We start from the raw sequence: 15,446 nt of genomic DNA, 5'->3' as shown, positions 1-15,446 counted from the left end.
GTAAAGTTATTCGCTGTCAAAGTGACGCCAAAATGAATGGGAGTAAATGGAATGCTAACAGCAGGTGGGGGGGGGGGGGGGGGGGGGGTCTGCTAATCAATGGCGGCGCCAGGGGAAGCTTCAGTTTTTTCCCCCTGGACCTGACTCACAACGTAATGACGAATGCGGAAGAGCAGAGGATAGAGCAAAACAAAACACCAGTCACGAATTAGAAATCTAAAACGACAATTTTTAAAGAGAAATGTCGGAGGAGCTTGAGTTTGTTGCCCAGCCCTGTTTGTTTGAACCGCGAGAGGCGTCAAAGCTTACGCTACTTCTACATCCTATGTCATACATAGTCAAGTGTTACTCTTTTAAGGTAAGTCGACTTGCATACGGCTGTCTGCCGGAAGATAGTTATTTTAGTCGATAAAGTTTTAAATATGAATATTTTTCTAACACGAATACATCACTTCACTTCAGAAAGCCTTTATTAACCCCCCCCAGAGCTGTGTGAATTACTTTTATCATGGATGGATGCACTTTGATGGATTTCCAAACAGAAACGGCCATTCACTGCCATAAAGCTTGGAAGAGCCTGGACATTTTTTTTTATATAACTCCGATTGTATTCATCTGAAAGAAGAATGTCATATACACCTAGGGTGGCTTGAGGGTGAGTAAATCATGGGGTAATTTTCATTTTTGGGTGAACTATCCCTTTAATAAGCAAACACCTAACACCTACTTCAAAAGGCCTGGAATGGGGAGGGGCTCTCTCTCTTTCTCGCTCTCTTTATATATATATATATATATATATATATATATATATATATATATATATATATATATATATATATATATATATATATATATATATATACATACATATATACATATATATATATACATATATACATATATATATATACATATATAGGCCTATATGTAAGGGATACATATAGCCTCCGCTTCGCGTCGGGGTCCTGATCAGCCTGTTGGGGTTGTATTCGCTATAACAACCGCCTCACTCTACACTATCCCGCTTATTACATGGCTACCTACCAAATAAATCAATAATTTGAAACAAAATATTGATTTAAAAAGGAGTTTATTGATTTAAAAACGATTGTATTGCTTCCGCTAAAGAAAATAGTCCGTTCCGTCTCTACGGTTAGAATCCTGCGTCCATAGCAACGCTCTGTTTTTCATGGCAACGGTGTGTTATACTTAGCAGCGGTCTGTTATCAAGAAATAACAGACCGCATTCTACATTAGAATTCAACCAAGCCATGTAATAAATATATATATATCAGATATATATCTGAACTGCCTTAATTCTTCGTGGTAAAGATTCAACAAGGTGCTGAAAACATTCCTCAGATATTTAGGGCCATATTGACATGATAGCATCACGCAATTACTGCAAATTTGTGTTGCAAGTTGCTCCATATTACATTAACTTCTTGTTTTTTTGTGTTATAAGCAACATCATACTGTTAGTAACACTTTTGCTAGTGTGATTTTGCTTAAAGCTGCAGTCCGTAGCTTTTTTGGGTTAAAAATTATCCAAAATAAACTGAGCAAGTACATAACCAGCCCGTGTTCAACACTATCTGCTCGAGCTTCAAAGCTCGATTCAAAATGGTAAGCTTGTAATAATGTTTTTAATTCCAGTGGTACTGGTGGATTTCCGCGGGAAATTCGAGCATGTCTTTGCATCATTACATCACATATGTACACAAAAAGTTGTCTCGGCTAGTAGGCTATATTGTGTGTGAGGGTGTTGGAGGTGGAGATTTATAGCCTTTTCTCGCAGCACTTGATATAATTAAACTCATCAATTCAATGGCGGATCCAGAAAGGTTCAAACGACAATCACCAGGAGATTCACCCGCTGTAAGACGCGAAAGACTTCGGACTGCAGGAGAAAAAAGAGACCTCAACCAGCCCATGCGAAAACAAGGATAAATATCGGAAGGGCATTAAATGTAGTCACGCAATGCTGATGCTGTTAACATTAACAATTTGAGAACAAAGTATAATTTGCACGGTTTGACGTGATATGATAAGCGATCGTTAGATTTAATCAGCGCGATTTAATGCAATGCTTTTTTCCCTTAGTTGGTCAGAACAAAAGTGGATGTTACTTGTTCAGACGACATTTTCCGGTGAAAATTCTTATGTTGGTCATACTTCCAAAAAGTAGAATCTGTGATTGCGAATGACAGTATCCACACTGGCACGGTGACTGACAGCCACATTCTCCTCAAAACATTGGATTCATCCGCTCTGTGCCATGCCGAGGCACAGCCCACGTAAAGTCGATAATTCCGCGAATAACTGCAATTGCAGATTTCGAACAGAGATGGCGACAAAGAGGAAAAACTGTGGACTGCAGCTTTAATTAGAAAGCTTTATATTGTATCACCTCAGACTTCAGTAGCAATACTGTATTTGTTTATATTATGAGAATGAGTAGTGCAAAAATGCATAATTATTAACATATGGACTTTGCATACTTGTAAACATCAATGCAAATTTGCCAGAGAATGATTTTCTCATTCCAAATTTTCTCATTTCAGAAGAAGACAATCTGTTTAATGAGCCATTTCACAATGCCAGAGAACTACAGTACACAGTAATTGAGACAATGATCCTGTTTTCAAATGACACATGTGGTTAGTGAGGCATGACAGCTCATGAGCGGATCGCTCTTGAAGAAACCAAACGCTCAAGGTCTGGATGTGTTGAGCAGCTGGAGGCTTTTAGACCATCAACGATAAGAAGCCATTAAGGTCACTGAGATAATCGATCAACTCTTTACACTCTTGATTTCAATACCTCTGAACATGATTCCACTCAGAGGATGTCATTAACATTGGCCACTCTCTATCAGGTGTCTCCTCCAATGAGGCACGTTTGGGGACAAGCCAGTGGCCAGATTTGCATTTAAATTGCTTCATAATGACCGTGTTTCAAGACTTCCAGGTTTGGGCACAGATCAGAACCGGTTCCACTGCGATATGACAACGTTAAAACTAATGTTCACAAGGATACAACTCATACATTTAAACCTCTGTCCCAGCCGCTGGTGCCTAAAGGGCATGTTTTGATTGGATTTCAGGGTTAAAATGGAAAGAAAGACAACATTAGAATATGATTTAAGATCAGCTATTGCAGTAAAAGACCCCAAGGAAACCATTCTCAACTTTTTTCTTAAAAGAGTTTTCGGATTTATTTGCAACTTAAATCCAAATTTCTGTGCAAACGCATTATCGAAATGGAGCCAAGGGGTAAATACACCTTGCTATCAAATTCACAATTAATATACCAAGAAACGACATGCCGGTAATGAAATGTGCTAGAAAAGGTGGCACAGGAGTTGTTTCTCGCTGAGAAGTCCATGTTATTCATTCAGGCTTGGCTTTGCTGTCAGCACAGATGCAGATGCAGAAAGCTTGAATCTTTAGAAATAGTGATACATGAAAGAGAGCAAACAACATTCTTATCTCTTTCATTTTAACAGATTTAGAAGTTATGATTAATAATTTAATTGCCAACATGAAACAAAATGGACCCCATTTGCTTTCTCAGTGCATATTTCAGCTATTATTGTGAACAATTCAGCTTAGCATTTTATATTTCACAGAATTTTTTTTTTTTTTTTAGGAATTATTTTAGTGTACCCACCATTATGGTTTAAATTTCTTATTGAGAATCCCGATTCACTTAGACATACGTCACATTATGGCAGTAATATTGGCAGGCCTTAAATGTTACAAATATTCACACACAACCTTTCAAAAGGAAGGGGTCAGTAGGATTTTATTTTTTATTAATACTTGTATTCAGCAGGGACGCATTAAATTCATCAAGAGTGACAGTAAAGACACTTATAATGCTACAAAATGTTTTATTTCAAATAAACTTTTTTTTCTATTCATTAAATCCTGAAAAAAGTATCATGGTTTCCACAAAAATATTAAGCAGCACAACTGTTTTCAGCATTGATAATTATAAGAAATGTTTCTTGAGCAGCAAATCAGCATATTAGTGAATGATTTAAGAAGGATCATGTGACACTCTAGACTGTTTTGATAGTCATAGTATTGATGCTGAAAATTCAGCTTTGCCATCACAGGAAGTAATTGTTTTAAAATAGAAAACAATTTTAAATTGTAATAATTACAAAATATCACTGTTTGTACTATTTTTGATTAAATAAATTAAGCCTAGATGAGCATAAAAGATTTTTAAAAATCTTACCGACCCCAAACTTTGACATTGTAGTGTATTCCCATACAGTACTCTTTGTTTGAAAGAAGAAAATAAAACTAAACATGAAAATACCACCAAAAACTTAAAAAGATGCCTGACCTGATTATATTCAAACACGATACAGGGAACTGCGAAAAGGGACAATGTGAAAAATGGCAACAAGTGCTGACTCGTGAAAATCGACCTGTACCACATTTGTGAGGGTGAAAATGTAGGATTAGACGCCACACGTCGATGTTTGGTGTCGAGAAGCAACAATTTCCCTCAGTTACTCAGCACTTTAATTCACAGACAGATTGTCTGGCCTCCCCAGAGTGCTGGCACTTAGACACAGGCAGTGAAGCTGGACAGTAAAAGCCTCAGCAGACTCGGCCTAAGAGCAGGTTCACCAGACAGAAAACACACATCACTGTTCTCAGCCTGTCATGGATGCGCTTCCACTGGGGACACCGTGCTCAAGAATGGGCCAGTGACAAAATTATTTCTGACAGGGCTTCCACTCTCGATTTTGCCCCTTCATTTTGAGTGGTGCCTCTACAAATGAGCCAGCTCTAACAATAAAAATCAAATGTACATTAGAATTATATTATTTATTTAAAAGCCCTTCTGTTTGGCATCTCAGAAAGGTGACTTTCATTTATACATTATAGTAAAATCACTACATAATAATCACTGTGCTTATAAAATATCATTATGTACATTTATAAAATTGATAAAAGATACAAAAAATATGAAGCTGTCCATTTCTTCCATGACGAAGGACATATTAAGGCAGTTTGTCTTAATATCCTTCGCGCCTTCATATTGGTTGGTGTGGCGTTTCACAACCAAAGTTTCGTCTGCCACAGTGATTTATTTCCCCTTCATGCTGGAAGCGGATTGTCTTTTCTGTGGTTCTGATTTGGTGCCATCAGGTCCAGATCTCAGTGGGCACCATGGCTTCTTTGGTTCCCACTGAGGGCATGAGGTTCTCCTCACAGAGGAAGTCCAGAGGGAACTGGACCAGGAAGCCCCTAATCTTCATCAGTAGCTCCTGAGCTTTGACAGGCTTCTCTTTATCAAGACCTGGTTTGGACTGGAAACTCAAGAGCTCCTGTTTGTTTCTCACCAGACTGGATGGCAGACAGCGGAAAACCTGCAACGCCACCACATCAAAAATGTATTTTGATAAAATTGTAAGCACTGTATTCTTTTTTTTTTATGTTCATGACATTTTGTTCTTAGGCAAAAGTGGTCCAGCTTTGTTATTGTTAACTAAAACGATTAAAAACATTTGCTACCTGAAATAAAGCTGCAATTTTAAATAAAGTACTAAAACTGAAATAAAAATAAATTAAAGCTGAATATTAAAAAAAGAAAAATGCATATAACACAATTACTAAAATTTAAATGAAAAGTGGTCTATTATGCAAATCTAGGTTACTGATGGTGATGGCATTGTAGAAATACAAATTATATTTGACAAATTAATTTATTCCAAAAATAATAATAGGAGGTTATTATGATAAATCGAGCGGTTTGTACTAAACCTTAATATAAAATAAAAATACAATGCTTTTTAAATAAAATAATTGTAAAAAGAAACTCAAAATAAATTAAAACAAAAGTATTTCTGACAGGGCTTCCACTCTTCATTTTTCAAAAACTCTCCAAAACTCAATTTTATTTTATGGAATGGAAACCTTGCAACTTTAAGGAGCAAACTAAAGCTTTCTAATTGTATGGGTGAAACATTTGGTTGTGTGGCTGACGTGCGAGGTATTAACTCACATTGCCAGCCTACAAATGGTGGCTCGGAATAAGGATCTGTCCTTCCATTGAGCCTCATTATTACTGGCCTGCCATGAGGCTGCCAAACAGCCAACTGAGTCTGAGAGTTTCAGTGGTGATTGAGTGCAATACCTCAATAATCTGACAAATGACCAAGCAACACCTCTAAATCATAATTCAAATGTTCCATGAAACAGGAAGATGGAAAGTAGCCATCATTAATTCCATTACATGCCCAGAGCGAGTGGAGAAAGACCCAAGGAATCAAACGCACCTTCTCGTAGATGGTGGCGTTCCGAGCCGAAATGCTCATCCAGACGTCTTTGTAGAATCCGTTACTGATGGGGTCACTGACATCAATGGTTGGATCAGTAAAGGCACCCAGAATGGTTCTGGTTTATGGAAAGACAAAGACTTTTAGCTGTGATTCAGTCGTGTTGGTAACACTAGGATGGTTAACTTTCCATCAGATCTTACTTGAAGCACTCCAGTCTGAGCTGCAGAGCAAACTTGCCAGCCTGGTACTCTTGACCGTCCATCACTGATGCCGTTGTTTCAGAGTCCTCAAAAATCACAGCTACCTCGCTGTCCCTCTTCCCCAACATGCTGCGGTCATTGATGTTGGCAGAGCCTGTAAAAAAAATGTTTTTGAAATGTAAAATAGACAAGAAAAAGAATAAACAATAACTAGACTTTGCTTATGCTGATGACACTAAAAATAAAGCAGTTTAACTAAAAATTACAATAATAAATATATCAAATTTGACAAAATTATTACAACAATTCCTGGTAAAACTATTCTGAGCTGAATCATAAATTGCAATAACTATGAAGACACTATGTGCTCGACTGCGGGTTTGCTAAAAGGAATCGCACACGGATCATGACTCGCTTAATCGAACATATCAAGACAAATAATAATCACAGGCAAGAAAACAAGATTTTTTTTAATACTCTGCGATTCAATTTGATTCATTGTTTTATACGTGATTGGATCTCGAAGGCATTTAATTCAATAGCACACAAATCTTCCACCTACAGAATCAGAGATAACTCAATTTCAGTATGCGGCTAAATGTTCCCGTCTGCCTCCTCCTGATCTATGGCTTTCCTCATTGGATTTCTTGTATCTTCTGCAGAAATCTAAAGCTTTATCTAAAATGACAACTCGCTTATCTTTTATGAATTTCTTCCGCTCCTCATACAAAGTATTATTTGAACTTATTTTTACAAATGTGATGTCTTTCAGTCATGTAAGAAAACAGAGGCATGATGATAGGGCTTAGCTTAGATCTGCCGAGCAAACGTCAATACTGCACATCTGGCAGTGCAGTCATGTGTAAAATACACAGACCACAATATTTTCCTCATTAAAACTCACTTCTTTTGGACACAAAAGTCTGTTGACCTCATTCCAAATTCATTATTTTAGGGAAATGACAAATGAGTGGAAAAATGCTAAAACCAGCTATTTAGCTGCCAGAGTAATGAATATATGGGTCTCTCAAGCCTTACCATCTACACTTCAAAATCAAATTATTTACCACAGTGTTCCACAAGGGGGAGTATACGGCTCTAGCCAGAAAGAAATGATGCACTTGCTCAGTGAGTTGCTCAACACTTAGAGAGAAAAGCAGGCATTAAAAAAACGCTAAATATTTGTTTCAGCTAACTGTAATAATGTTAGCTTACCAATAATGACAGTGTTGTCATCAGCAATGAGCAGCTTGCTATGAACATAGATGAGTTCAGTCACAAGTCTGCCCTCCAGCTCCGCATGAGTCCTCAGACCACAAATCGAGATGTAGTTCATCCATTGGTCATCCACTGTGGGGGTGTAAAGAGAGAATCGGGTGAAATTCAGACTGTACAACACTGTATACTTGGATTGCCTCGCATACTATTATAAATGGTTAAAAAACTTAAAAAATGTTGTTGTTTTTTTTCCCCCTCTGTCGTCACTTGTTTTTGTTCTCTAATGTTGTATTTTTGTTGAAAAAGGCCCTACACAAAAAGGCTGACAGTTTTGCCATTTCAAATCTTAAGCAGGTCATAGAAATACTGGGTGTTCTATGAGTTTAGCACAACAGCTTCATAAATCCCCCCCCCCCCCCCCCAACTCAATATTGGCACAAGTCCTACTGCTGTCATCCTCTTAATGTATTTATGTAACCATTTGGCACATTTCGAAACATTTGTTCACTAGTCTTACATGTTGCAATGTTGTGGTAAACCACAGAAGAGAACTCCCTGCGACCACAGAGTCAGGTTCTAAACAATGTCACAATCACATCATCATATCACTCCTTCTCTAACACATCCAACACACAGAAAGAGAAAAAGGAGATGGAGAAGAGCGATGGAAACAATCAGACTTACTTTCTTTCTTCAGTTGAGTGATTATGGAGAACTCTCCTCTGTTCATGGTCCTAAAAAAAAAATACAAAATAGACATTTAGGCCATAATTAGGTAGAGAACAAATGGTTTCTCAAATGTTATCGTAATATTATAGCAGCTCATTGTGTTCTCTCAATGACTTGACATTATTCTGTTGGTTGCCATGGTATCTTCCAAAAACAAAGCTAATAAACCAGTAAGCCTGCCTTCCCATAAGAAACATGTAACTAAAACATAAACATAAAACTGTAAATAAACCTTGCAGCAGTTTTCCATGTTTAATACGACTTAGAAACACTGCTTATTTCCATTTACTTTCCAGACGAGTGAAACGAGCATTTTACACTTGGCTGTGTCTTTTACGTGTGTAATGGAATGAATTGGTAAGCTGGCACTGGAAACAAAGGTTGCACTGTCTAACGCGGGTCATTATCCTCACATCAGCGCCATTTACAATTTTCTTTGACAAATGCCTCCTTTCATCCAAATGATATGCAGAGAGCGAGATTGGAAGGTTATCGTGAGATGAGGATGAATATGCCTGACTGCAGGATGAAAGCAGGTTTGTCTCGTAGATCAGTGCTTCCTCTCTGATATAGTTGAAAGAAGCTGTGAAGCTGTTTAGCGTGTTGTCAGACTCATTAAAGTTTAATCAGGGGAGGAGATGAGAGAATGTGTGAGTTCACTAAAGAAGAAGCGTTAACTGCATCACTTGGAAACCAACTACTGCTGTGAACTTATGAATGACACTGCAGAAACTGAAACAGACAGTCAAGTCAGGCTCAGTGTGCATGACACATTTGGTTTTCAAGACAACATCAACCACATGTATTGCTGTGTTACTCTTAATAAATGTCCATCGTCTGAAAATGAAATGTTATTCAAAACAGAAAAAAAATAAAACACTTTCTTTCATCAAAATGTAATTTAATAGTATTCTAGGCAGGGAAAATAATATTGTAAAATTATAGTATAAGATGTTTCACATCTACATGATCTAATCAAATTCTGATGAAAACAATCAAGTCCCATCCCACATTACTTTTCTTTCTTCAACTATGAAACGCAACAGTACAAAAATGAAACGTGTTGCAAATACAAATTTTCAGTTTACAAGTGTCATGTTGTCTTATAGTATAAATGGGAAAAAAAATACAATGTACTGTTCAAAAGTTAATGGATGGTAAAAAATTGTTTCTGTACCACAGATCAGATTCAACGTAGTTGTTTTTTCGTCTATACTGCCCAACATAATGTGATGTAACGTGTGTGTGTGACCTGTGCTGCCCTTTCGTTGCTCAAAGACACGTGCCGAGCAATCCTACCTGTAGTTGAAATGCATAACAGCCTGGAGTGCATTTCCTCCACCTGTGGTAATGTCTCCCTCAAATCCAGGCAGCAGGGGAGTCACCACATACACACGGAACTTTTTATTCTCCCTGTGACAAATTACAGCAAACATCAATCCCAATACACCCGTTTAAACGCACATATGCTTATTCTTAAATCATATACCCTCACTTCCATTGACATTAATGGTAAAACATCCTTTCCAACCCATTTCTCTTTAGCAGCATATCTTTGAGTTCAATCTGTGTGCTGTCTCCATAATTATACAGTCATTACGAATGCCTCTTCTCACATGCCAACACTGTTGCAGCACACACAACAGCGCAGTATTTCAGTATTGAGGGCAATGCCTGGAATGACTAAATGAAGAGTGGTGCGCCCACAGCCCGTGTCTGGCTCACATCAGTGCAGTGGCAGGTGCTAGCTTCTCATTAGCCGTCAGAGCGCATTAAAGACAGGCCTGTCACTGCAGCTGAGCCTGCATGCGTGACAGCAGCGGCGAGAGACTTGTGCCTCCTGTAAATCAGATATTTCTCAGGGAACAACAGTTGCCAGGACTCCATTAGCATTGGAGAAGGTGGTACTTACTGATGATCTCACATGCTTTCATTGAAGAAGTTAAGCTTTGCTATACTAATATCTGGGCAATATTGATATATACAGGAAAGATGGGTTTGCTGGCATGTGTTGATATGCATGTGTAGGGGTGTCAAGCACCTATTTTTAAGTGGGGAAAGACCACCTAACATGATAATCTGGTTATACAATTTTTAAGCCTGTAATGGGACCTAAAATTACATACACAATTCATACACCCTTCTGCATCCTTATTGGCTTTTTTGTCTTTTTCAGTTTTGTTTTTTTGACCACTTTGCCTGTGTTTATGCTAACTGCATAAAATTTGGCCCAGGTGTGTATTTTTATTGGAATTTTACTATTTCACCCCCTTATTTCCTTTAAAAAAATATTTTTTTTGCACTAGCTACACAAAATATCCGAATTGAAACCCATTAAAACTGCAATTTTTAATCCCAGGGCCATTTAACTATAAAATGATGCAATCTTTGTTAAGAGGCTTTCATTCTGTTGGCAAGGCTTCAAAATTTAAATTTTTACTATTTCTTACCAGATGGTGCTATTTTCTCAGGTTTGGCTTATAAAGAAAATACTCGCTTTATTCCTGTTTTCTGCTTCGGCATATTTTAGAGCCAACTGGATACATTATGCAGTGATAATTGTGTGGGTGTGTTGGTATGGATGTCAGAGTGTGGTCTGTATGTGTGTAATAAAAAAAATGTGTGTATGTTTATAATATTTGAGAGAGAAAAACTACTGCAAATAACAATTCCAACCACTGTGTGCACTAGTGGAGTTTTGCTGGCATCCAATGGGGAAAATGTGGTAACAAAATCTTACTGAAAGCTCATCTTTTGAGATATCAGCCTCAAATTTGGAATACAACTTGTTTAGATTTATGGCTTTGATTTTCTAGCCATTTTAGAGTTCAAAATGTTTCATAAAATATACATTTTATATAAAGTAATGTTCATAAATCATTTTCATAAACTTAAACCTACATAAACCTTATATACTTTTTTTTTTCCTTTTTTTAAATTAAAATTTCATTACATTTAAAAAAAATAACTAATTGCTTCTGGATTTCACATCATTATTTTTGTTGTATTGAAAAAATTTAAGCAAATGATCTGTCATTTTCTTAAAAGCATAAATCCATAGTTCAGTCAAACTGTCCCGATTGATTCTCCTAAAGCTATTGTAGTAGCCAATCCACCTGTAGAGATCTGCTAGGGGTCCTCTCTAGTTTTCTTGCAGTGCCTTGATTCCTTAAGTAGGTTTTTTTTTTCACCTAAGCTGAACTAATCCTTGTATTTGCTCAGCAGCAGTGCATTCCATGCGCCATGCTAATACATGCTGAGTTGTCATGACTGAAATAGGCCTATATGCTAAAATGTAACACTTTTTAGTTACAATTAATGTGCAAGATTATTACTTTTTTTTAAAACAAAAACTCCACTGGTCCAGTGAATGGTGATGAATTACAATCAGTGTTAATGCTTTAGGATTCACACACTTACTTGTAAGCTCTGATAATTCGCTCAATAATGGCATCACCAATCTTGTTGTAAACATGTTTGTTATCGGCACAGCTGATGAAGAACTGGTTCTGAAACGAAACAAGAAAACAGGAACAATCAATTCAGTTTAACAGACATGTTACAGAGTCAGTCGTATAGTTGCATATTTAACTTCTGTTAGGCCGCGACTTGGGCAAATAATGGCACATTTCTGTAATCACATAGCCTACATTATTTGTGTCATGAATTTTAGACAGTGGACCTCCCCTTTGAAAAAAAACGACAAAACAGACTCCACTAATTGGTCATCATTTTGTCACTACTTTGCTTTGATTGCATAAACTGTGATGGTCTTTTAATAAATGAATAAAGAAACAAGTTTTACAAAAAAATTATAATGAAATCTAATTTACCCACTTAACTATAGTATCCAGGATTTTGTTCTTCCCTAATTAAATCATGTCCTCAGAGACAGAGCTAAAGAAAACATTATTTTTCTTTTCTTTTATTATTTCTTTCATTATTATTCTCTTAAGTTCTTTTAAAATGGATTTTCAATTGTATACATTTTACTTATTTGTTTTTACTCTGTGAATATCCAAGACATGGTTTTACTAGAATTTCCACTGAATCATTCTTGGTACCTCCCTTGATATGCTCTGATAACCACTGCTGTATGCCATTCATCAATAATATGAAGCAACTGAAATGTCAACAGTGTTTTATAACATAACTACAATGGTTGTCAACACATTTGAAGCATATCAGTAAATGATAACAGACAGCGTGAAAGGGAGATTGTGTACCTCAATGTAGATGAAGTGCTTGCTCTTGGCAATGACCTGAATATAGGCATTATGAATGGACTCCTCATGGTGCTTGATTCCCGCCGACCAGTCTGCTGCCGACCGCAGAACCTAAGAGACCATTTACATTTATGGGCATTTTTATGGCCATTTATGGCAAAGTTACTTAGTGTTCATTCAAGGCATCCATTTTCTTTTTATCAGCAGGCATATGCATGTTCACTGGAAATCAAACCCATAATGTTCCTGGCGTCAATGCTCTAAAAGTTACATGTACAGCAAATGATGCTTTCTCACCTGGACTTTGGTCTGAACACAGTCGGGCACTTGGTACTTCAGATCATTGCCTGTGCTGTGAGATTTGGGCAGTAGAAATGGGTAGGAGAGTGATCTGTACTTTGGCTTCATTATCTAAATGAGCAAAAAGTCTTTATTGTGACAGAACCGAATAATGCTTCATCAAATGTCAGAGCTTAAAGTTATATTGAAGAAGTTCACAAAGGGAATTCAGAAGCCTGTCAACCATAAACAAAATTTAAATTGTGCAGGTCATGGGCTAAGCACAGGGGTGGTAAATCTCTCACCTTGGTGAAGTTCCAGCGTTGTATAAAGTGCCTGGCCACATCCCTGGCTGCTTTCCCATGCACCACTGAGGAGATGTCATGCCAGGGCATTCTGGGGGTTGTGTACCTGTCAATAAAATCTATAGTCGAGCACAGTGTTAAAAAGCAAGATCGTAAACATCTGAAATGCATTGAAAGAACTGCGTTTAATAACACAATTAATCTTGGATAACCCAGATTAATGATCAATGAAGTTGAGAAAACAAAAGCCGCCAGGCAGTAAACGTGTGGCTCACCATCAAAAGGCTTGTCTAGCTGAACCCAGTCTTTGTAGACAAAGTTGCAGTAGTCTTTTCCATGCCAGAAGCGTGTGTTTCCCATCAGCTCTCCCACTCCTGTCTGAAGACTGTGCACTGAGCCACTCTCTACACACACAAGACATACAAAACTCATCAAAACACAAAAGATCTTTTGTAATAAATGACAGTTATTTTCAAATCGACTAATTTTACTCAGCTACAATACAAAAAGGGTTTTTTTTCCATGAAGAGAGAAACCAAAGGCAAACTACACAAATAAACAAAATATGTAAGAGAATGAAGGCTAGAAAATAACTAGAAAATAATATAAATATAAATACAAAAGAGGTTAATATAAAAAAAATTGTGTCTGAATTAAAACAAAATAGTTCATAAAGAGTTTAAATATAGACAAAAATAAAATTTTGATGTTTATATTTTTTATTAGTGTGGTCTCTTTTAAACCATACTGTATAAGCTGAAACACGTACATGATGCAATTCAAACTGTTACTAAAACAGATTACTGTTACAGATCGGTTAATAAATAAATGACTGACATCTGATTAGACCAAACAAACATCAGATTACTGACACATTTGAGTCAATATTTTCCATGTCAAACATGCAAGACATTAAAATCCACTGCATGTGTGTTAATATTTTAGATTTATCCACAGTAAAAGGATCACTCCATAATTTAAAACTGAATAATTGGTGGGAAACAAAGGATTGGTTATCTGAACGGCAAATGAATGTCACTTTGGTGTAAGAATCAGCGACATGAAAATGAAATCAACCCCAAGGTCAAAGTAATTTCATTAAAGCATATATCTGATGTCTAGTCTTAAGCCAGTCTCAAATACATTTAATCCTCTCTCTGACAGACTGCAAACCGATCTATACGCGTGTCTTCTATGGCAGGGAGAACAAACCCAGAGAGCTAAACCAAGAAAACGATGGGGCACTCATTCGAGCCGGGGCAGGGTGTCTAGAGCAACACCTACAGTATCAGCCAGAGAGGATAAGCATCACTGCACAACCAACAGACAGGGAAAATATAGAGGCAAGAACCACAATGACTGACACTGACAAGAAACTGAATGTGGACATTTTTGCATGATTTACTGATCCAGACAGTCTAGAGATATAACAACATTTGGACACACACACACACACACACATACACAGCCCGAAAAAAAAAGATATTTTGATTTATATAGGCAAGTATTGCATTGTTATATTATATTTTATGTTTCTAGCATGCTATATGTTTGCCAACAGTTCTTCTAACCCTAATTGATGGAGTGTGTAGCTTTTCATATCTTAAACAACCATGTAGAAAGACACATCATGGCCATATTCCAGGATGACAAATGCTCAAATTGTTGGGAGAAAGCATGAAGAATCACTTTCAAACATGAATTGGCACCACTGAATCCACACCTTAAATTCATTGAATATTTTTGGGATGTGCTGGAGTAGTTTGAGAGTGCTTGACTCTTGCATTGTCAATACAAGATCTTGACCAAAATGTATGCACCTCTTGATGGAAGTGACATCACAACATTTATTTCCATCAAGAGGTGCATCAATTTTTTAAATTCAAACAGCAACTTTTTTTTTCCTTTTCTTTTCGGCCGTGCAGTGTATTATTATATGATGTACTTTTTCTTTGGTTCCAGAGTAATTAACTAGTTACATGGCATTTACAGCTCAGGTGATTGGTTAAAAAGGATTGGGATGTGGAACTAAACACCCATTAGCAAAAGTGAAAGTCCAGTCCAGTCCAATCCCATGTTTTATAACTACTGTAAATGGGAAAAAAATATGACCAGTACACAATGACAATTTTCAATTTTCAGTGAACTATCTCTCATTTTCTTGGTTGTTAAGGTCACAAAG

The 15,446-nt window shown here is 37.0% G+C and overlaps 1 protein-coding gene across 1 annotated transcript in view; it reads right to left on the bottom strand.

Annotated features, from left to right (window-relative positions):
* Positions 1–3,187: 3,187 nt before the first annotated feature.
* pld1a (phospholipase D1a) overlaps positions 3,188–15,446 on the bottom strand; it is a 28,889-nt gene continuing 16,630 nt past the window's right edge. The window contains exons 16-26 of the mRNA XM_079875959.1: positions 13,540–13,668; positions 13,265–13,383; positions 12,978–13,091; positions 12,681–12,791; positions 11,875–11,963; positions 9,754–9,867; positions 8,410–8,459; positions 7,723–7,857; positions 6,508–6,661; positions 6,305–6,422; positions 3,188–5,395 (exon numbers count right to left, since the gene is read on the bottom strand). Coding sequence (XP_079732085.1) covers positions 5,171–5,395; positions 6,305–6,422; positions 6,508–6,661; positions 7,723–7,857; positions 8,410–8,459; positions 9,754–9,867; positions 11,875–11,963; positions 12,681–12,791; positions 12,978–13,091; positions 13,265–13,383; positions 13,540–13,668 — 1,358 coding nt within the window. The 3' untranslated portion in view covers positions 3,188–5,170. The remainder of the gene's footprint in view (positions 5,396–6,304; positions 6,423–6,507; positions 6,662–7,722; positions 7,858–8,409; positions 8,460–9,753; positions 9,868–11,874; positions 11,964–12,680; positions 12,792–12,977; positions 13,092–13,264; positions 13,384–13,539; positions 13,669–15,446) is intronic.

The sequence above is a fragment of the Squalius cephalus genome, assembly GCF_949319135.1.
Source record: "Squalius cephalus genome assembly, chromosome: 7".
Taxonomy (NCBI): Eukaryota; Metazoa; Chordata; class Actinopteri; order Cypriniformes; family Leuciscidae; genus Squalius; species Squalius cephalus.
The sequence above is the reverse complement of the archived record's forward strand: the minus strand, read 5'-3'. Positions and strand labels throughout refer to the sequence as shown.